Source organism: Chenopodium quinoa, unplaced genomic scaffold, assembly GCF_001683475.1.
Source record: "Chenopodium quinoa cultivar QQ74 unplaced genomic scaffold, ASM168347v1, whole genome shotgun sequence".
NCBI classification, from domain to species: domain Eukaryota; kingdom Viridiplantae; phylum Streptophyta; class Magnoliopsida; order Caryophyllales; family Amaranthaceae; genus Chenopodium; species Chenopodium quinoa.
Window position 1 is genome coordinate 1,099,114 of NW_018744504.1, and position 23,155 is coordinate 1,122,268.

The following is a 23,155-nucleotide window of genomic DNA, read 5'->3' on the forward strand; positions in this document are numbered from 1 at the left end:
TCTATTGGACTGGATCCTCGCCTAACATTGAGCTGTCCTGTACATTACACAATGGCGCTTTCATTATTAAGAGATCTAATAATGGAGAAATTCCAAACCTATTGGACTATATTCTCATTTAACATTTAAGTGCACATGGTATGCGTCTAAGAGATTAAGACCTCATCCATTTAGGAGTATGCGATAGACTACAAAATCAATCATGGAACTCCAATCGCTAACTTAAGTCTTTTAGTTGAATTGGTCCTTTAACATGAAGGTCACAGTTCAATTCTCATTCACACCACCCCCTTTTAGTGTGGAATATTTAGTACTGGGTGTAAGGAGATCTAAGTTGCATCCACACTTCAAAATCAAAGTCTCTTTTTATGTAATTATATAGCTCAGTCTTAGGATTAATAATTAGTTAATGCTTTTTGTGTATTTCATTTGACAATATGAGATCCTGTAATTCCTTCACTTCAAAAAAAAAAATATATATATATATATATATATATATATATATTCTGTATTTGAGACAGGATATAGATAAAGAAAGAGCAAAAAAAAACTTTAACTTTTTCTAAGACTAATCAAAATAAAATAGCTTCAAAAGTAAACTAGTTCAATTAGTTTTTTTTTTTTTGGTGCTTAGAGAGCCACAAGGGCGGGGGTGATGAAAATCAATCCCAGGATTTTCTGGAATCGGGAGGAAAGCTCTAACCACTTGAGCTACCCCTCACTCTCAACTAGTTCAATTAGTAAGACAATACATACATGTTCTAAGTGAATTTCATTATTATTCTTTATTCTTGGTTATTATCAAACCAAGATTATAAAAGCCACGAATTTCGCATAATCAGCAGAATTTAACTCCGTTCAATTTTAATACAATCCAATCAATAATATAATTTCAATTATGTGATCAAGGGGAAGAGGACATGACCTTATCCAATTAATCTCTAACCTAAAACATATTTCCAAAACAAAAAAACTAATAAACATATATATTAAAAGCTTGTTTATTGGACCATGTGGCTACTTCACATTATGCAAATAATCAAGAATCCACTGGGATAATCTGGTCCCCTTCCTTTCTTCACTTGTTTTTTGTGTGTTTTGGGGTGGGGATTGGGGTGGGGTGGATGTGGGTCATCTTGAGAATTTGGCTTCCCTCTATCTTTAAACTATGAATTGGAATTTGGAAGTCAAAACATCAAAACACAATTAACTCAGAATCTGTCAACTCAATTTCCAGAATTGCCTTTAACAAGTTTTCACAGCTCCTTTTCTATATAAACTACAGAATTTTTTACATATCATATACTACAGAATTTACTGATGCACTTCCTTCCTGCACCACCATTCCACCAATACTAGTCGTACTCGTTAACATTACCATTACCATTACCATCGATGTTAACCGTAAGTCTGTAACATTTCTTCCAGTTTACATCAGGAACCTGTTGGTTTTTTACCCTATAAACTAGCAATTTTCCGAGTGCTTTCCCTATTTCTCGTACCCATGGACCCAATAAAATTATACCAGCAAAAACTTAAAACACAAAAGAGACGTATCTCTGCCACATTAATTGCTCTATATCTCTCTATAACCCCACCCATGATCTTTCTTCTACATACACAAGATCTCTTCCTGGTCCATTTGTACGTATACTTGCTTGCCATTTCTATTGAGACATGTAAAGAAAGTTCGCGTTCACTAAATTTCTTCATCTGTACAAGTACATGGCAGCTACGCGCTACTTCCTTGCCATAATACAGTCATCTGACAAATACAAAAGATTCAAGGAATAGGAATAATAGATTCTTACCTCACTATATAAAACCTTCCAAACACAGCTTAGAAGCCTGCACAATAACTTTTGGACGCTCTTTTACTACGGCTTATCTGCTCTTGAGCGCCACAAAAATTCTTTTAGCACTTAAGCATGTCCTTTTCTTGCACAAAATCATTTTTCAACCGCTTCTACACAGATGAGCTGAGGATCGAAGGAAGTAGCTATGGTAACGTTTTCTCTAGTGATATCTTGCCATCTCTTGGTGCTCGAATGAACCAAGCCATAAAACACAAAAAACATATTGTTTCACCTTTTGATCCTCGCTATAGGTAAGATAGCCACACCCTGCAAAAATGAGAACATATTCTATGGTATATATGCAGTTTCTCATTGCTTACTTTTTAATATTTTCAGGGCATGGGAGATGCTTCTAGTTGTCCTGGTTGTGTACTCGGCATGGATCTGCCCTTTTGAATTCGCGTTCCTTACATATAAACGGGATACAATCTTCATCATTGATCACATTGTCAATGCCTTTTTTACCATTGATATAGTTCTTACCTTCTTCGTTGCATATCTTGATCGTAGGTCTTACCTACTTATTGATGATCATAAGAAAATTGCAGTCAGGTCAGAAACAGGAAGTCCTTTGTCAGTTCTGTCATTTTAGCTGCTGAAATTTGAGCTAAACTTTTTCTTATATCTTCATACAGGTATCTATCAACCTGGTTTATTTTCGATGTCTGCTCAACAGCGCCTCTTCAGACATTCAGCCTCATCTTTACGAACCACAATGGTGGACTGGGGTTTGAAGCACTTAACATGCTCAGACTCTGGAGACTTCGAAGAGTCAGCTCACTGTTTGCAAGGTCCAAAACAGAACTCGGAATAAACCATATTTTATCTATCTGTGTTCTGCATCACATTTCAGAGTTGACAAAAGATACTCATCAAAATTATTTCTTCTTTTCTATTATTGGACTTCAGGCTTGAGAAAGATATCAGATTCAACTACTTTTGGACCCGCTGCACTAAACTTGTCTCAGTAAGCCATCATGAACTTCACTTAACTTTGTCATAGTCAACTACAATAATTGAGTTCAATCATTGAGACGAAAAAAATTCTCATGGCTACGATTTTATTCCAGGTAACTCTATTTGCTGTTCACTGTGCTGGATGCTTCTATTATCTCATAGCAGATAGATACCCTGATCCGAAGAAAACATGGATTGGTGCAGTAAATCCGGATTTTAAATCACAGAGCATAGGGAAAAGATATATTTCCTCGATTTACTGGTCTATTGTGACACTAACTACAACTGGTTACGGTGACCTACATGCTGAAAACACAATTGAGATGATATTCGACATCTTCTACATGCTGTTCAACCTCGGACTCACATCTTATCTTATCGGAAACATGACAAACCTTGTTGTTCACTGGACCAGTCACACCCGAACTTTTGTAAGTAGCTTCAATTTCGCATCTCCTGCCAGCTTTAATTATATTGTAGAATAAGCTCCAATACTGCTAGATAAAAACTGAAGAAACAATACATAGTTCATACCATTCGCATACATTATAACTGAATTGTAGCTTCAAGCCTGCAACGTAAACCTTGTGATTAATTTAAGAACTGCATATCTTCCTTGAGTAAAAGAAAACAAAAATGCTACAACTGTCTTACTGATAAGAAAATAATATTAAATTTTCAAGACTCCGAACATCTTGGATAATAGAATGCACTAATTAGTCTAGAAAAACCAAATAAAATAATGAAAAGGGACCAGAAAGATAGATGTTTCAGACAACGACAATGAGATGGGGAAAGTATACAAAAAAAAAAAGAAAAAAAAAAGAGAGAGATAGGCATTAATTTATTGCTCGTTTCAACTGAATCTACAGAGGGATACAGTCAGGGCTTGTTCAGAATTCGCAACACGCAATCAGCTTCCTCCACGAATACAGGACCAAATGCTGTCACATATTTGTCTGAAGTTCAAAACAGACAGTTTAAAACAGCATGAGACCCTGAATGATCTTCCCAAAGCTCTTCGCTCGAACATTGCACAACATCTTTTTTTTCCCATTCTCCAGAAAGTACAGCTTTTCCGTGGAGTATCACAAAACTTTTTTTTACAACTGGTAAGATATCTTCTAGCTCGTCAAACTTCAAAACTAACAGTAAGACGCTTAAAAAAGATTCACTGCAGGATTTCTTCTAAAATGATGATATACTTATGAAGTCCTTGTATACAGTTTTCAGACATAGAGGCTGAATATTTCCCACCTAGAGAAGATGTCATTTTACAAAATGAAGCGCCAACAGATATGTATATCCTTGTGTCCGGTTCACTGGTAAAGTCTATTTGTCTCAAGCGCTTTAAAATGCCAGGCATTCACAAAAGAGCTGCTAGACTAAGGAACTGTTTTGGTTTTTTTTTTTTATTCACAGGACATGGTAGCTCACATTAATGGGCATGAACAGGTACTTGTGCTTTCGATTTAACAGTGACAGCATAAAGGGTAATCAAAGTTTCATGATGTCTGACAGTGAAAAGAATATGCAGGTTATTCAAAAGATACTTGCAGGAGATATATTTGGAGATATTGGAGTCCTGTGTGACAGACCGCAGCCCTTCACAGTTCGGACCACAGAGCTGTCTCAGATACTAAGGCTAAATAGAACTTCGATTACAAATTCTTTTCACACACACAAGGAAGACGGACACATCATTATGAGCAATCTGTATCTGGTAATTAAGCTAAAGAGTAAACAGGTTGGGCTTGGTTTTGGTGACAGAGTGCTAATGTCATTCTCTTAATCTTTTTTTGCAGAAACTCAAGTCTCTAGAAAGCCTAGGTTGTTTAATGCAGCCAGTAGTTGAGGAATACCTTTGTGGTGGATGGTTTCATGGTCCACACAGATGTAAAATGTGCTCTACAATTGGATGTGAAGCCCGATTCCATGAAAGTTCCTTGACTAATGAAGGATGGAAGGCCACGTACAAGGTGGACGCTAAAGAATTCCACAATCCAACTACATGTGGCATGGGAATTCAATCAGAGATCCAAAACGATCAACCAAAGTTTGGTTCAGCTGTTCAGGATAAAGAACTTGGTGCAGTTAAGATTCTGGTCGATGAAGGTGCTGACACGAAGTGGGGAGCATCAAATTTCTCAGTGCAACAAGGAAGTGAAAATATATATAGTGAACAAATACTTCATAGAAAAAGAGAATCAAGTGATAGGATTAGTGTAGAGGCTGGTGAAATACAATCACCAGGGTTCCAGAACAACCATGAGAACCGAGAATGCAGCAAGAACTATTGTAGCCAGGCAGTAGCAGAGATGTCTAGACCAAGCTATTCTGGAGTAGCAACTACAAACTTAAACAATAATATTAGAGTTATCATTCACGTGCAGTCACAAAGTGACCGTATAGAGAAGCAGTTTGGAAAATTGATTGTTCTGCCTGATAGCATTGAAGAACTGTTCAGTATTGCAGGTAAACTCCTCTTTTAAAAACCTTTACTTTAGAAAGATACAGTTGAATATGATGGATCAGATCTCACTCTTAAACTCAATAGCGAAACTTATCTTTTCCTGCTGCTTCATCTATTGTGTATCCTTCTGATGTCAAACACCTGTGCACTGCAGGCCAGAAGTTCGGTGGATGCTTTACAAGAATTACCAGCACTGATAATGCAGAAGTAGAAGATGTTGGTGTCATTAGAGATGGAGATCATCTATTTTTTCTGCAATAATCGAGGTTCCAAAGAGTCCAATGCAATTTAGCTGCATAATTAGAATGCAAGTTGCAAATAAATGGAACTCTTCTAACCTCCTTCCAAAATAAATTTTGAGGAAATGAAAAGTGTATCATAGAACAGATGGGATAATTGGGTAGGAAACTTGTAAATCAATTAAGTTCCTTAACTTACTGAAATTGAAAGGGGAAGCCCTCATTTGAGTGTTTAATACAACAGTAGATTATTAAAGAGGTCCTTGAACCTCTTCTTCCTTGTGACTGTCTATCAGTATTGTATAACAATAGTTTTTGTTCTACATTGCATTTAGACTTTACTGAAGTGGACTTAACTTTCCACAGCAATTGTCACCAACAATTTGTCATTCAAAGCAAGAAATTCAGTTTGGTCAATTGCATGACTGTATGATAAAACGATGCAACAGAAATTTGAAACATATATATATAAAGTCACAAGTACCCTTGTGCATTAGTCTCCAAATTACAATGGGATCAGTATGCACCTTTAAGGCTCTATAAAATTATAAAATGACGTACTATAAAGACAAGACAGGCGGATAGCTGGTCTTGCATAATAAGTATACCAAGTTCTCACACTATATTATGACATTCAATTATTACATACATATAAAACATCTAAAATTGTTAAAGCCATACCTGGTAAATTCATAGCATAGCCAAAGATTGGCGATACATTAAAAAAGATTGTAACAATCAACAGGCTAGATAATTACATTCGTTCATCATTTCGAATCATGTTTAGTAAATAAACATATCGATGTCCTCCTAAAGGTCCTGCCAAATTAATAACACTAGCATACATATTTCCAATGATAATCATTTTGAACAACATTGAAATTACTATCAATCAGTGATCCAATTCCCTTTACTATATTTAGCAAGCATTACCTTAGTATATAATTCTACACACAAAAGTAAGCAATAAATGGAACAAACACCATTAGTAATAAACCATTTACGTCTCCAACTTAGTCATATAACAACAAACTAATATTTTCCTTATGCAAGGACTCCCTCCTAGCACAATCAATACCTCATTTCTTCGACAACCACCTCATCTACTTCTATATTTAGAGAAACACTTGTGTATGATCGTCGTACTCGACCACTTTTGTAATTAAGTCATGCATGTGACTCTATACCGGTTTTTCTCTTCCTTGGCTTAACGCCCCAACCCACCTACAAAGTGGTCTTATGATAGTTAATTGGTCTAATTTTTTATAATTTGTAATTTTTTTTTTCATTTTCTCTTTAACAAGTAATTAAAAGTGTAACAAGAAAATCGATTACCTTTGTACACTTTTAATTACCTGTCCGCAACAGATTTCAAAACGGAATTAAAAATATGAGTACGATATCCATCCTTTCTAAACTAAACTTTTTAACTATCCTCTAAATTGACCTAGTTTACCTTTCCCTTGAGTAAATGAAACGGTTAGCCATCATACCGATAATGGTGTACCTATTTGGCTATTTCCACATAATTTGTTTAGGAAAAAAAACGTCCCAAAGACAAATGATGTAAACAAGATTTAATATCAGATGTCATGAACCATGATCAAGTACCTAGCATAATTAGCACACACTATTTTGTACCAGAAGTCCAGAAATATCAAGTATCTAAATTTGACAAAAATGTAAGGAAGCAAAGACAATTTCGAAAATTCAAACATGCTGGAATAAAAATGGCACTGTCACTGTTTCAATCAAATGAGATGCAAATGCATTACAAACCACTATAATAAAAACAAGGGAAAAGATATTTACCAACTTTGTTGATTTATAGAAAAATACAAAATAAGTAAATGTAGAAGAAAGCGAGATACAAAACAACGTGCTAGTAGTTGAGAAATTGCGCTCAAATTGCAAAAAGTGAGCAAACATGAAAGAAAGGGAGGGGGTAGTGTCAATTCGGTCCCCAACAAACAAATGATCAATTTAGGGAGCGCCCTTTTTGTGTAGTCATTAGTCATCAGCTGTTTTTGTGTATCGGCCAGTTTATATATGGACCGGTGGGATGTGCGGGAGGGGCTGCCTTAGTGTCTTGCCCTGCCCTTTTCAGGACCATTTTGCCTTTGTTTCGGCTTACACAAGTGGTCCTTGCTATAGGATACTTGTTTCGCTTTGCATTAGTGGTTCAGCTCCTGTTTCTTTTTGTTTACGCCTAGAGGTGATTATGGGTCGGATCGCTACAGGTGAGAACTTGAGGTAACTACATCATGCGAATATTATCAAGTACTTTACACTTCACATAAGATGTTTGAACGTGTTTGGTAGAGAAAATTAGCTTATCTGACTAATATTAGCTAATTAACCACTATAATAAGCTAATTGAGGTGCTTGGTGGTGGGCTGATTCAAAAAGCTTATTCCACTAAATAAGCTCCTTTTCAAAAGGAGCTTTTTGCTTATTCATATGTTAAGATGTAATTACACTTATACCCCATTACTCTAAAACATTATCTCTAACTACCTGTAAATTAACTTATTAGTCATCTCATATACTCAAATAACTTTAAGCAATCAATTATTTACCAAACACTTTTATACAATTAGTTAATACAATCAATTAATTGACCAATGTTAATTGACTGACCACTACAATAAGCTAATTGAGGTACTTGGTAGTGAGCTATTCAAAGAGCTTATTTCACCAAATAAGCTCATTCTTATAATGATACTTGGATGAGCTTTTTCATTAGCTTATTCAAGTATTTTAAGGTGAAATGATAATTATATCATTTAACTAACCCAAAACCCTACCACAATCAAATATATCAATGTCCTTATTGGTCATTTTGCATACACAAACAGATTTAAAAAAAAAAAAAAAAAAAAAAAAAAAAAAAAAAAAACTATTTATCAAACACTTTTATATAATCAACTAATACAATCAGCTAGTCAAATCAATTTACACAATCAGATAGTCAAAATTGGCTAACATAATCAATTTCAACATTCAGCTTTTCACATAACATGCGAGCAATGTCAACCCACAAAAAGTCAAATCAGGTCTTCCGGTTAAAATTGAGATAATTACACATACCAATCAGCATTTAGGTAATGTTAATTTCCTGCAATTTATCATTCAAGACTTGCCTGCAATTTATCATTCAAGACTTGCTCTAAAGCTAGTTATGTTCCAACAAACAAAACCAACGATCAGCGGCGTATTGTGCATGAATCAAAACCGCCTACAGATTAGAAAAATCTTAACATACAGCTTTGCTGATCCAACCTATCTCCTTCAAATTCGGAAACTATATAACAAATTTCAAATTAATTTGATGATCCTGCAAAATTATTTAATGGCTTATGGCTTCTTTCTCAACCTTATCAACCAGCAAATCTGCAATACTCTAAATTGTGTGGATGATGCAATTGCTATGTTTGGATAACAAATTAGAAGGGAAATGGAAGGGAGGGAAATAGGAGGAAGGGGAAGGAAGGAAAAGTGGAGGAAATGATGAGCTCTATTTTCCCTCCAATTCTCTCCAATTTTGAAGGGATGGTCTTTATTAAAGGAGGAGGGAAAATGGATCCCTTCCTCCCCCTCCCCCTCCCCCTTCCCTTCCCTCCCCCAACATATTATCCAAACAAGGAACTTTGTCTCCCTCCCTTTCCCTTCCCTTCCTTTCCTTCCATTTTTTGTTATCCAAACATAGTCTAAAGGTTTAAGAGGGGAACAGAGCAGCATGCGAATACAGATTTCTTTCAAAGATGGTGCATCAAATTATCAATAATTCAAGCAGTCCAAAGCAAATTAATTGCAGAACTACAAAAACAATAAAGCACAGTCCCAAACTGATTTAGGTTCAGGGGTCAGCTTACATGAATTGTCACAAAAACCATCGCGAAAAATGGAATAAGGTAAAGAGATAAATTGAAGACACTAATCAAAGAAAATTGAGAAAGTGAAAGTGGGAGAGGGAAAAAAAAAATTAAAAAAAAATCATTGCTGAGCATAGAATTCCAGATAAATTGCAACTCTATAGATCACTTGTATAAAATGGACGGTGTCTAATACAAATGTCATTTGGGACAGCAAAATTATGTGAGTCTAATTTGTTTGTGAATAAAGGGGGAAGACCACTATGCGTATAACCTAATTTTCCCGTGCATGTAATTTACAACAAAGTCATGTTGGAAAGTGAACAGTCATAAAAACCACGATTCAAAGAAGCTTTACCGGTTTACCCCCTGGAGCCCTTAATCAGCAGCTACCAGTGTAAATCTGCCCTCCGTTGCATGGGATAGACAGGCTCACGTTTCACTTGAAATTACCGTCAATAGATTGTTCAGTAGTGAGCAAAAAGAAGTATTTGAGAATTTGCAAGAATAAACAATAGGCCAATTGTAAGCGCTAGATCCATGCATACCATATTTCGCAGCAAGGTCAAATGCTTCTTTATCCACCATATAAACTCATCATGCATCACTGCCTTTTGACAGAAGCATTAATAGGAATAGGATGTGCCTCTGTGTTAAAAACATATTTGTCTAGTGGAACGATATTGCTGTCTCCAAACAGTAAGTATAGATACTTCAGTGTCTCACCCAAGAAAAAGGTTTCCATCTTGTCTCTTTTATGAGGAGGAAGAGAAGTCACGTCATCAAGAGAAGTATACCCGCCAGAATCAACCTTTGTATATTTCTCAAACGCCTCAAATATCTGCCATCCCCATTCACGGTACCTGCAGAGTAGAAAGTGCTTTTAAATAAAGTAAAAAAAAAAACCCAATAAATCTCTAATAAACAAGGTATTAAAATTTGACGAACTTTGGATCTTCTGTTATGCGGTACAAGACAAACAAGGATTCCACTGTTTCAGGACGTAACAGATTGTGACGGTCAGCAGGCTTGATAATTATGTCATTCAGAAATTTTGAACTCTTGTTTCCACCATCAAACCCTTCTTCAAAGTAATTCTGCTTCAATTGAAAAAAAATGGGTCATAAATCTCTATCAGACAGCAGCCACATATGTATAACAAGGGAGATAAAAGGTGCAAAGTAAAGCAATCAAAACTGCTGCAAGGAAAAAAGTTTAATACTTTCGACAAAGTAACATGAAATCACTGACCTCCACATGAAAATAAACAATTTCTGGAGCAAGACCAGTGGAAGTTACGAAATACGTTTCAACACAAGTCTTAACAAGGTCTTCAGCAAGCCTTAAATTTTCCAGGTCCTCAGAGCTTAGCAAGTTCTCTTTCATAGCTTTTGACTTAGTCATGCCTTTGGTGGCACCAAGAGCAAGAGTGCCCGGAAGAAAACACACCTAAAGGCAGAAATAATAATACAAAATTAAATACATTCAAGTAACTAGCAGCCAACGTAAAAGACCTAAATTATGCAACCTTATTGCTAAATTAGTAAAAAAAAAAAAAATTACTTTTATTATATACGTGGTTTTCCAAAGAGCCAGCAAAAAAGAAGAGGAAATTTAAATAAAACAAAATAGGAAAGAGTCAATACGGGCTATATATGAAGTATTATAAATAAAAGATGTAAAATTATACTCCCTCCGGTTTCAATTATCTGCAACATTTGCCATAATTGGATGCTTCCTATTATCTGCAACAAATTTTTTTATTTCTATTTTTAGTAAAAAATTTTGTGTTAAAAGACATATTTGCCCTTAGTTTTTCTGTTTTAATGTTGTTTAACATTTGTAAAGTATACACACACAATTTAATGACTCCCACCAAAAATTAAGCCCCTTATACCTTCTGATTTCTAAACCCTTTCAACTCCCAACCACCTCATTGATTGATCTTCATTGAAAATGTATCGATTTTGCTACCCTCATTCATCATATCTGGAGGAAATTATTCATAACCCTTCACCCTTATTTCATTTTCGTCACTCTCTCTCCTGTTTTCTCTCGTCTCTCTCTTCTGTGAAACCCTAATTCCATTTTTATTTCTTCTCTCTCTGTAACTATGGACGGAAACGGCGATGAGTCCCCTAAAAACACCACCCCAGAACGTAGATATGAGGGTTCTACGATGTACAAGTTACAGCGAGGCACTGGTATTGCGAAGCCTGTTCGCCGTTGCACAGCTTTTTTCCGCCGTTACACTCGAGGGAAGATCGGAGCGAAATTGAGCGAATACACTTCCAGTGATGAGGACGAGGAGAAGAGGGGTGCTAACTAGGGTGGAGGAGTTCCACATCTGGCCGGAAAACAAGGTACTGATCTAGAAATGGGTCCCGTTGTTACTGCGGAGGGTGTTGTTGGGCCTTCAAACGCTCTTGCTGTGGTGTCGGAGTCCTCTGGTGACTCTGAGGTGGTAGAGGTTGTAGTTCCTCAACCCCCTATTGAGGTGGTGGTGATTCCAGACTCACCAGGGGGAAGGGGAGGGTTTTGCCTGAGTCCCGAAAAGAGTGAGATTTGTCTTCACTCCGGACTACAACGACTGGGACACTTGCTATATGGCTTACCTTAGGGACAAGTACCCTAATGACTTCCCCCCCAACAACTGATCTGCGCAGCGTAACTATTCCTTAACCCTTATTTAATTTTTTTGAATTTTTAAAATTTGTTGGTTGATGTTGAAATGGAAGTAACTACTTGTGCTGCCTTCTTATGTTGATGTTTATGGTCGATGTTGAACTGGGTTTACTGTCCTTGTTTGTTGCCCTTGTTTACACTACTTGCTGGTGATTCATATGCTGCCTGTATACTAAATGCTTGTTCCTTGTGTATACATGTTGTGATGTTGGTGATTAATATGATGGCTGTTTACCGATGATGATTATTGCTGCTGGTGTATGCCTAATTCAAGCTTCATGATTGTGTGAGTCCCACGTATGTTGATGTATGCCTATTTCTGGCTTTATGATTGTGTGAGTCCCATGTATGTTGGTGTATGCCTATTGTTGTCTTCATGATTAGCCTAGGGAATGTTGATGTATGATGAGGCATGTGTTGGTGCCTAACAAGTCCCCATATGTATTTGCCTAAGAGTTCTTGCTAGCCTATGCCTAATAAGGATTTGAGATTGAGTCCCTCATTCACTTTTGTATGATTGAGTCCCTCAGTCAATGATGTTTGATTTGTGACATTCCAAATGATGAGGGGACTCAGTTTGAGTGGGATTTATAGGTTAATTTAGCTCCAACAACTGTCTTGTACAGATGTTGTTGAGGTAACAACCCACAACATCTCACTGAAAATCAACTTATCTATCTGATGGAATATAAATTAAACATAATTGACAACAACACAAACATTTCATGGCAACTGTTCTATTCTAATCATTCAATACATGACTGCCTAATAAAGATGACAGGTAATCTACCAAAATACACATAACCAAACCATAATAAGCATGAAAAAACAAACAGTTGCTTACTTTGACAAAAACAAAGGTTTGAGTACTTGTGTGGTTATGTGTGGAAGTCATGCCTGGCTTGAATGATTTTCTTGTTTTGTCCCTAGTCTGCATCCACCTCATTGGCTAACAGGGATGAATAGAGTGTTTAGGTGGTCAACTGCTTGTTGAATGAGACCCCTTTCACATTCCAATATTTCTGGAAGTAGACCTAGACTGTCTAATCTATACTTGCCCATATGAGGTGGGTTGAAGTTGTTACCCCCTTCCTTTTCTAGAATTTTCATCATGACCCCTTGCAAAGTGATCCATGTATACTTGTTTAGTATAGGATCAAACCACTCATATGCCTCATACACTTTGTCTATGAGTTCATCCAGGGTAGTAGGGAATGACTGATATTGTAGTGATTGTATGACCTTGAAAAGACCCAAATCCAGCACATTTAGGTCTAGGGATTGTGCAACACCATTTGAATGTTGAAACCATCTGATGTGCAGGCTTCAATGAATTCCTCATCCATAAGAATCTGATGTGGCCTAGCATTGTCCCACTGGATGAAAATGTCTTTAGGCAGACTAGGATGCCATTGTCTTTTTATTGCTGGAATGATTTTGTGTTGTAGTATTTTCCTGATTTCATCCTTGTTCACACTCTCCACAACCTTTGTTTCCATCACCCCTGCATCTCTGGTTTTGCTTTTCTTTTTAGCCCTCTGTTGGTAAGTGAATGGGAAAATACCAAACTTTCCATCATGTAACATCTGTCCATTGCAATCATACAAGGGTTTCCCAATGACCCCCATAAACATGGCTTTAACTTTGTATCTCTTTGATTGTTGGCATCTATAGGGGTTTTCTTCCTTTGGTAACAGGTAAAACCTCCTTGTCTCAGGGTTCATATAGAACCACTTCTCATCAATGTGTATATGTTGTTGCATATCCATGAAAGTTGGATTACCAACTGCTGAAATTGGGTGTAGATGTTGTAATGCCCATTTCAATCTTGCCACTTTGTGGTTAGATGTAAGGGTTGGATGATTTGTTGCTGTATGTGTTCTTAACCTGCCTTTTTTTTTTCAATTTATGGAGAAAGGAGTGTGCAATTTTGAGGGCTGAAGCATAACTCCTTTCTGTTGTCCTTTTATACAATGGCACAGACTGCAAGAACTCATCAGTGATGTCCTTTGGTTTTGGACCTGTTTTACCAAGTTTTTTGCTTCTGACATCTAGAACATTCCCTTCTGCTATACTTTGCTTGACAAATTTCCAGAGCCTAAGGGTTGTACTTCTGTGTACCCCATATTTTCTAGCCATGTCTGAGAGAAATCCTCTCTTCAGTTCCCCTTCATGCATGTTGACTAAAATATCATCTACCATTTGTCTTTTTATGTGGACTGTTACTAGTTGCTTGCTGTTGTTGTGGTACATCCTCTTCATTGTTGTTTTCTTCTTCATCACTGCTGTCAGAATCAGAATAATATTCCATGTACTCATCCTCACTTATGTACTGAAGTGGTCCCTCATTCAGTAATTGGTCAATATCAAAAAATTCTTGATCAAAGTACTCTTCCATTTGGTTGGATTCCCTTTTTTTTTTTTTTTCCTTTTCTGCAGGTGTGAAGGAAGGTGATGAAATTTATTATGGCTGCTGAAGTTTTTCTGAAGTGCTGCTGGAAGCGGAACCCTAATGCTGCCCTTAGTTTAGGACTAATTTTAGTGTAGGCAGTAAATATTTTGGACTACTCGAATATGTAATTAATGGGGATTGTTTTTTTTGGGAACAAATTTGAATTTTCAGAATTTGAAGGCCATAGTGGCTGATGGTTTGTAAGGAATGAACATTGAATGCTTGCTGCCTTTTATAAGGGCAGTTCTGAAGTTAATGTGTAGGTAAAAAATTGAAACATGTTAAAATTTGAAAATTTTGAAATTTTTTGGGTGGAAATGTGAAAATTTCAAATTTTCAATCCAAAAAAAAAGAGGGAGAATAACTTCCCCTCTTTTTTTTGGTGACAGATTTCCTTCAAAAAGTAAAGGGGAGTAGGGGACCACATTAACCCCTCTTTTTCCCACTCAAATTACCCACATGCAACACTAAGTCCCATGCACTCCTTTCTCTCTCCTATTTCCCTCCTTTTTTCCATCTTAATTAAATACCCTAATTTGTCATTAAAATTCCCTAAAAGTTTTGCCTAGGTTTCCGTAAAAGTGCTCTTTGTTGCAGATAATTGAAACCGGAGGGAGTACTTAAAAAATTACAAAAAAAAATAGGATAGCTTAGAATTATCGCCTTAATAATAAATAATTATATTTAACAAATCATACAAGCTTCAGTGAGCAAGAAAAGACAAAAAAACTTTGGCAGATTAAAAAGCTTCAGTAGGCAATATACACACTCATTTATTCACAAACAACATTAAATCTAAGGAAAGCAAAGTCAACAGACATTTCATTTAAAAACACATACCAGATGATCCATCTTAGGACTGAAAGAACCACTGGCTCCATAAGGTAACTCCCCAACAAAAACAATCCCATTTGGGATTGATTTTCGGACAAGGAGGTGTCTAACACCCTTCATAGCCTCTTCATACATATCATGTAAATATGTTAAATTTCTGCTTTGACTTGCTCCCTGTTGCAGCCAAACTTTCAATAGATATTCATAATAGCTGTCGCCACGTGATCCCAGTCTAATATTTTCTCCACTAAATTCACCTGTTTGAGGACTGCAAACACAAAAGTTGAAGCAAAACAAAAGAGCTTGTATCAATAACAATAAAATAAAAAAGACTGAGCCAAATCAACACAGCTATCTTTACTTCCTAGGAAGGAGACAAGATGACATAGAATCCAAACTGTAACTAAAAACTGGTTAGTCTTATCTAAAGACATGCATGTGGCTTCTTAGTTCTATGTAAATAAAACCATTAGAATGCCTATTAGCAGCATTTTGTTACTAAAATATCGCCGTAGAAAACACAACGCCTATTAGCAGCATTTTGTTACTAAAATATCGCCGTATATATAGAATGACTCAATGCAAAATTAGAGCGCCTTAGAAAACACATAAGGTGCAAAACAACAATGATTATTAAACTGTACATAAAGATGAAGTAAAGTGACAACACAAACATGCAAACAATCATCAATATACAAACCCAAAAACTACAACATGATTCAGAGTTTGTAAGAAGATCAAAATGACCATTAAATCAAGCAACACATACCATTGAGTCTAATGCCTCTCAATTAATTTCACAAGCAGCAATTAATGGTACCACTGGTAATGGATCTATAATGTAATTTTGTAAGGAGATCCTCATTCCAATGTTTATGGTGATGTTTCTCTACTCCCAAATATTTTTTTTTCCCCGTACACTTTCATTACCACCCATTTCTACTTCTAGAAATGGGATAGGGTAGCAATGGAAGTATATGAAGAATGAGTATTTCTTATGAGATTACAAACAAATTAATCACTATTACCACTTCTTATTACCACTAGACAAGGGGGTCAATTTTTTTCTCCGTGTGCAACATAATCATGTTCCATAACCTCTCTTCTGAATAAACCATTCTAGACACACTAAAGATGTATGGTAACATCAACTATTGACCATACCAACAAATCAGGTTGATGGGACAATTGCTATCTGTCGACTTTTCTTTACTCCTGTCTTATAAGCATTTCTCAATTCAAAGCAAGATGAAATCCATGTATCTAGTGTTGTGTTTCTTATCTCTGAGTATTTCATTTGTGTTATTTTTCACACATTAAAAATTTTGAACCCTGACACAAATGTTCTGCATTAATTCATAAGGACATAATGATATTATCCAACTTCAAAGTACATAGAAAAGGTAAGCATCGGAATTATAAATTTTTCTAGTGAAAAGAAGCATGTCTTCTCAATCTATACACTTTCCACCACTCTATGATAGCAATTTTCTTTTATAGAGGGTAATGATATAATGCTGTTAAATTGACTGTGAAGAGATAAGTAGAAAAAGTTAGTAACTTCTTTTTATCTCTAGCCATTAGATATTTTACAGAATATTCTATTCATTTCAATATTTCATATGTAATTTTCACAAGCCACGAGGGAATACATTAGGGAGCTAACTGAACTGTGAGGCGTTGGGCTTCAACAAGATAAAAAGGTTTACCCAGGGCCAAAATTAAGCATTGTCTAGCTAGCATGATAGACTGATAGTACTACATAGCACATAAACATGGTGAGTGGCATAAATGCATAAACAAGATCCATAAAACATTGAATAGAAACAAAGGCATATGCAATTAGAGCTAAAAACTCAAACCATCTTTTAACTGATGAAGTTTATATTCAATCTAAATTCAATACCTTATATAAATAGGGACTAGCCCTTCTACCTTTGGTAGAGTCTTCATGTGCTCCAATACCTTCATTGCTTCCAAGCTATACTTTTGGTCACCCAGTACATCGCTGAGATAATTGAATTCAAGTTGTAGTGTAGAAGCTTCTGATGTACTACTTAATCCATCAGGGGCAGCATGTGCCGTGTTGTCACGCAGTATAACATCACTAAAGGGAATGGGAGTTGGGCTAGAGGTAAAAGCAGTAAGCAACCTATCAGCTAAGATTGTTGCAGTTTTGAGATATGCACTTGGTTTTGGCCCCACAGATGGAGATGATAAATTAGCTCCACCACTTAAATGATAAGCGCTTAGAAGACCACCTAAAACACGTATTGTAGTTTCAAACAAATTAACCTGGCCTTTCTGACTGATCCTTTCTGCAAGGTGAGTTTCAATCCAAGATCCAGCTTCATTAACAATATCCTCTACACCCATTATCATGGCTGTATCCAGAGCATCCACAACTGTTGCACCAAGACCACCTAAACCATCTATTCCCCTCTTACTTAATGGCATAAGTTCATCAAAACCCATTGCATACTTTTTGTAACCAGACCATGCATGAATAAAAGCCCCTTTAACTTGCTGCTGTTTTCCCATCCATTTTGATGTGTCTGCATCTAGCTGATGGACAGATTTATTATTAGTATGCATCTCATCAGGTGTTAATCGAGGGGGTAGCCTTGGTGGTTTTCTAAATACTCTCCTCAGTCGGGTACTAGTGTTCACTGTAACATTGGCTTTATCCTTTATCCCGTGGGAAGAAACAGCATGTGTTGGTTGTCTCAAAATGAGATAAGCAAGGCCAAAAAGCATAATTATCACCAGAAACTTCCCAGTGCTGCATCCCAGACATTTACGTTTAACATCCTTGGTCAGCATTGTCTGGTTAAGAACCTATGAAATAACAATATCCATTAGTCAAAGTAAATGTACAGCAATGATAGCTTTAGTAACCAAATTTTTCTGATGTACCAGTATGTGAACAAGCAAATGTATATTAGTATATGTTGCAGAGAAGGATAACATAAATTAGTGGCTTACTGACTTCTACTAGCCAGAATGTGCTTATCAGTTTCACATAAATATGATGGTTGCAAAATTTATGAATATTGTTCCTTAAAGAAAAGAATGTACCAATGTATTGCATCAACAAACCAACTACAAAAGAACCAAAACCATTGGAACAGCATGATCAATTCTTCAATTTATTAAAGACCTTTTTTCCACTCTACACTGTACACTCTTTTTTAAAATACAAAGGACAACAGCTCAGTCAACAACTATTAGAACTGGAAATGCAAGAGCTACTTACTAGCTATCTGACAGTATTGAAGATATGCAGAAGAGGGAGCATGCGCTACATCGTGTAAACACAGTAGTTGACGGAATATTTGAAGTGAAATAGTGAAAGACTAGTTGAAACAGTAAATTGTTGGCTGAGGCACTTCTTGGCTCTAATGACCATTCTAGATATCCAAGAATTCAGGTTCTAAAGCAGAAATGAGTAGATGACGTCTCTATACTACTTTTCACTAGCAAGGGATAAATTCATACATACCAAACACCTCAAGTAGGTAATCCATTGCGAGTCTCATATAGGATGAAAAGTTGATATCTAAACTTGTATATTGTTTGGAGTCCTATCTACTCCATCATAAACAAATCCCAAAGATTCACATTCCTCAAAAGGAAATATGTATTTTTAGGATAGGATTTATATATTTTTCTTCTTACTATCGTATCGTAAATAAGAATTCGGAGTACCTAAGCCTGACAAGAATTCGTGAATGAAGTTTAATCCTCAGTAGCAAATTTTACTACCAGCAGTAATTTCAGTATATATTCCACATTCAATTGCATAGTTAAAGCGATTTGTTTGGTTGGAAAACTCATCATCATAATTACTGTTCTACAATTCATTTACACATAGCTGTAACTGACATTCTGTCACAAATTTCACATGTATCCCAGTGAGCTAAATCATGTCTCAATTACCACTGCAATAGCCTCTTACAAAGGTAAACTAGCATAAATTTTACCCTATAATATGCCCCAGTTTGCTAGAGACATTATAGAGAATTTCTCTTACCGTAGAGGCAGGGTATAGTATATTCAGAAGTGGGAAAACTTTCTGTGATACATCAACAGTAATTTTGCAGGGCGAGGTGCAGTAAATCGTTAGTCAATAACAAAGTTAAAGGCTAACCTTAGAAAATGTTGTTAACCCAAATAATCAGTTAGAAGCTGAGAGCTTGATCAATGATCCCTCAGCTACAATTAGATGAGTTGATCGTTACTGAAGAGTTCACATCCGATTCATAAAGCATCTAATACAGGGGTAATGCATTCCAATATCCTTGGTCAGAGTCACTGATCAAAACTTCATAATAGAGTAAGGGTTATGTCATAAAGCCAACCTCAGCAAGTGCAGTACACTTGGTCAGAGATGAAGTTAGATATTACAGGCACAAGTTCTTTCTCAGCAACGAACGATTTTTTAGGCAAGCTCTTGTTAAACCATCAAATAAATAAATAAATAAAGCTTGCCGATTAAATATCATCATCCATACCCATTTAACAAATTCATCCATAAATAAAATATTAAGCTCAAAGACCCTTATGCTTTTATAATTGCATACTTCCCACACAAGCACAACACAAAACGTACACCCCCATCTTTGGCACTGAACTTCAAGCGAATTAAAGTCCTTTAGAACTGTAGAAATTTAGTCAGTTACATCATAGTTTAAATATGAAAAAAAAAAAAAAACACACACACACACACACACATTCAACTCTTCACAGAGATATTTTCCCAATAATCCGAAACATAAATGTGTTTTCTCACATCCCAAGAGTGCATCCATCAATGAGATGTAGGAGGTCTTCTTGAAGAATATATGAAGAGAAATATGGAGGAACATGTATTCCAAAGATACGGTTACATCCCTATATCTTAATTTATTTAACCAACTTCATTGTCAACATAATCCTCTGGCAAATATAATCAAACTATTAGGAAACCCATTTGTATCAAGCGTTCTAGAAACAGTGTGCACCAAATTGCTACTCTCTCAAACAAACCTTTTAAACCCGAAAGGCCGAAATTTAGGGGATACAATAATAATTCCTCCATCAAGAACTAACACTTGGGTTGATAGTATAATTTGAACCAGTAATATGACAACTAAACCCAAACACAGTGAAACTTATATATTCTTAGACATCAACAATAAGTAATCAACCAAGATCATGTGACTATCAAATAAAGTAATCACATTGCTAGTCCTAATTACACTATCAACACGACTATTCACTCTGAACCGCAAACACCAATTGCTCCACCATCCCTATTTGTTTCAGGGGCCTTTATTCCTTAATCAAACACTCAAATTCCCATAAACCGAGCTACGTAATTACTTTGCTAGTCCAAATTACAATATCAACACGACTATTAAATCCGAACCAGAAACACTAATTGCTCCACCATCCCTATTTGTTTCAGGGGGGCTTTATTCCTCAATCAAGCACTCAAATTCCCAAAATCCGAACTACGTTATTACATTGCAAGTCCAAATTACACTATTAACGCGACTATCAAATCCGGACCGGATTTTTTACCCTCACAACATCAATTGCTCCACCATCCCTATTTGTTTCATGGGCTTCTTTCCTCAATCAAGAGTCCAAATTCCCAAAATCTGGAATAAGAAATCTCATTGCTAGTCCAAATTACACTGTCAACACGATTATTAAATCCGGACCTGAGCACAATAATTTTAGTAATTGCATACTAATTATGATAAATTTGCTATATAAAACGAAGATCACATTAGAGAAAAATTAAGTGCAATTGAAAAAAAAAAACAAAAAATCAACCAATGAGAAAATTAAGGGTAAGGAAAAAAAAAAGAAAAAAGAAAAAAGAAAAAAAAAAATCAAACCTTAGTGAAAGAGCGTTGCCGAAACTTAGCATTATCATATTCAACATCTTTCATGGAGTAAGGCAAAGATTTCGACATGCTCGTTAAACAAATGATAAAGGGGAAATCGAAAAACAGCTTTGATTTGGGTGTAGTATAAATGTGTAATACTCAAGTTACAGATTTGTTTTCTGGATCAAAATTTACGACGATTTTTCATTCAAAAGTTTTTTTTTTTTTTTTGGATGAAATATTTTAATGATCTTGAGGAAATTGGATTGAATTTTGGGAGACGAAAATTGGTGTCTGAATTGGGTGTTTGTGAGATTCAATTTAGAATATTGTGAAGAGTAATCAGTGTTGTCGTATGGAGCTGATGTAAATTTATACGGGGGAGATGATGAATTGGGTGTCTGAACGTAACTTATCTTTATTGAACTGAAATTATTTTTACTGAATTGAACTTATTTAACTGAAATGAAATTATTTTTAATCTTTTTGATAAACTTATCAAGGGTTATATTGGTCTTTGTACAACAAACAAAACATCACCATTACAATCATGAGCTGCCACTCCAAGCCCCACCTAGCCTTCATCGCATAGAGATGCATCACACCTCAGCTATCCACTTTTTAGGGCTTCTCTTTCTCTTTCCTTTTGCCACCCCATAAATCTTCTCGTAGTAGGTGATGCAATCATCTGCAAAGTGAAACACTCGTTTGGTAATAATGGAATGATGAGTATTCGAACCCTTGAAGATCATATCATTTCTCCTTTCCCAAATGTTCCACAAGAAAATATCTCCCCTGTATTTCTTTTTTTGATCCAGATTTCGCCAAGAGTCAAAAAGTTCCAAAAAAAACTCATATCTTGAGGCCAAAGGGACATCTCGCTACATTCATAATTAATCCACATATCACGAACTGTGTGACAATAAAAAGGGCATGTCATAGAGTTTCAGGCATCTTGCACACCAAGGACGTTCATCATTCTCTATCATGTAACGATACTTCAAGCAAGCTCGCACAAAGAGAGTGCCCATGCAAACTCTCCATAAGAAGTGTCGGACCTTAGGAGTCACCTCTAGCTTCCAAAATTCCGCCCAAATCTTGTGAAAATCATCGAGATTGCACGATTTGCTGAGCATATAAGCTATCTTAACTGAATAAATTCCGTCCATGGAGAAAGACTAAGCGATGATTTCAGGCCTAGCACTGGAGCTTAAGGGAATTTCTAGTATGCTACGAGTAATTGCTAGCAATTTGATGAAAATCTCACTCCCTTGTCTCATGATTAATGAGGTCAATAACACATTCTATCTCATCAGTCCTTAGAGTAGAAATGAATCGGCTATTTCCGTTGACAACCCACGGATCATCCCACACTCTCACCTATTCTCCATATCATACCCTCCTTAATCAGCAATTTTGCAGACCAAATGCTTCACTTGGAAAAATCCCCTATAGCCAACGTTAGAGTCCAAAAAAGACTTTTGTGCATTGTATTTAGCACTAAAAACCTTGCTAAGAAGAGAATCTAACCTAGATAATAACCTTCAAGCTTGACGACCAAACAAAGCATCATTAAAGACATTTAACTCTCTAAAGCCCGTATCTCCCAAGCATTTGGGAGATCACAAATCACGCCAACTCCTCCAATGGACCCGTTTCTTGTCTACACCCTCACCCTAAAAAATCTATCCATTATTGCTTGAATCTCGATCATCGATAACACACATAGAAATCTTATGAACTTCCATATGATAGGTTGGGATTGCTTGTATCGTCAATTTGAGGAGAATCTCCTTTCTGGCACGGGATAAGATTTTTTCCTTCTAACCCATCAATTTCTTCAATATTCAATCCTTGAGAGCTAATAAAACCATCTTTTTTAACCTTCCAACAATGGTTGGGATA

General features: G+C 36.1%; 2 protein-coding genes across 2 annotated transcripts; one reads left to right on the plus strand and one right to left on the minus strand.

Annotated features, from left to right (window-relative positions):
* The first annotated feature begins 1,191 nt into the window (after nt 1-1,191).
* LOC110698317 (potassium channel KAT1-like) lies at nt 1,192-5,904 on the plus strand. Its single transcript, XM_021875729.1, has 11 exons — nt 1,192-2,107; nt 2,193-2,408; nt 2,492-2,647; nt 2,766-2,823; nt 2,927-3,244; nt 3,686-3,925; nt 4,040-4,138; nt 4,236-4,268; nt 4,351-4,536; nt 4,619-5,288; nt 5,441-5,904. Exons 1-11 carry the CDS (start codon nt 1,929-1,931, stop codon nt 5,545-5,547), a joined length of 2,262 nt encoding a protein of 753 aa, XP_021731421.1. The 5' UTR covers nt 1,192-1,928; the 3' UTR covers nt 5,548-5,904.
* Nucleotides 5,905-9,539: 3,635 nt separating this feature from the next.
* Nucleotides 9,540-21,834, minus strand: LOC110698318 (mannosyl-oligosaccharide 1,2-alpha-mannosidase MNS3-like). The gene is made up of 6 exons (XM_021875730.1): nt 21,260-21,834; nt 17,278-18,209; nt 15,378-15,639; nt 10,652-10,849; nt 10,349-10,497; nt 9,540-10,263 (listed from the first exon to the last, which is right to left on the minus strand). Exons 1-6 carry the CDS (start codon nt 21,335-21,337, stop codon nt 10,005-10,007), a joined length of 1,878 nt encoding a protein of 625 aa, XP_021731422.1. The 5' UTR covers nt 21,338-21,834; the 3' UTR covers nt 9,540-10,004.
* Between the last annotated feature and the right edge of the window lie 1,321 nt (nt 21,835-23,155).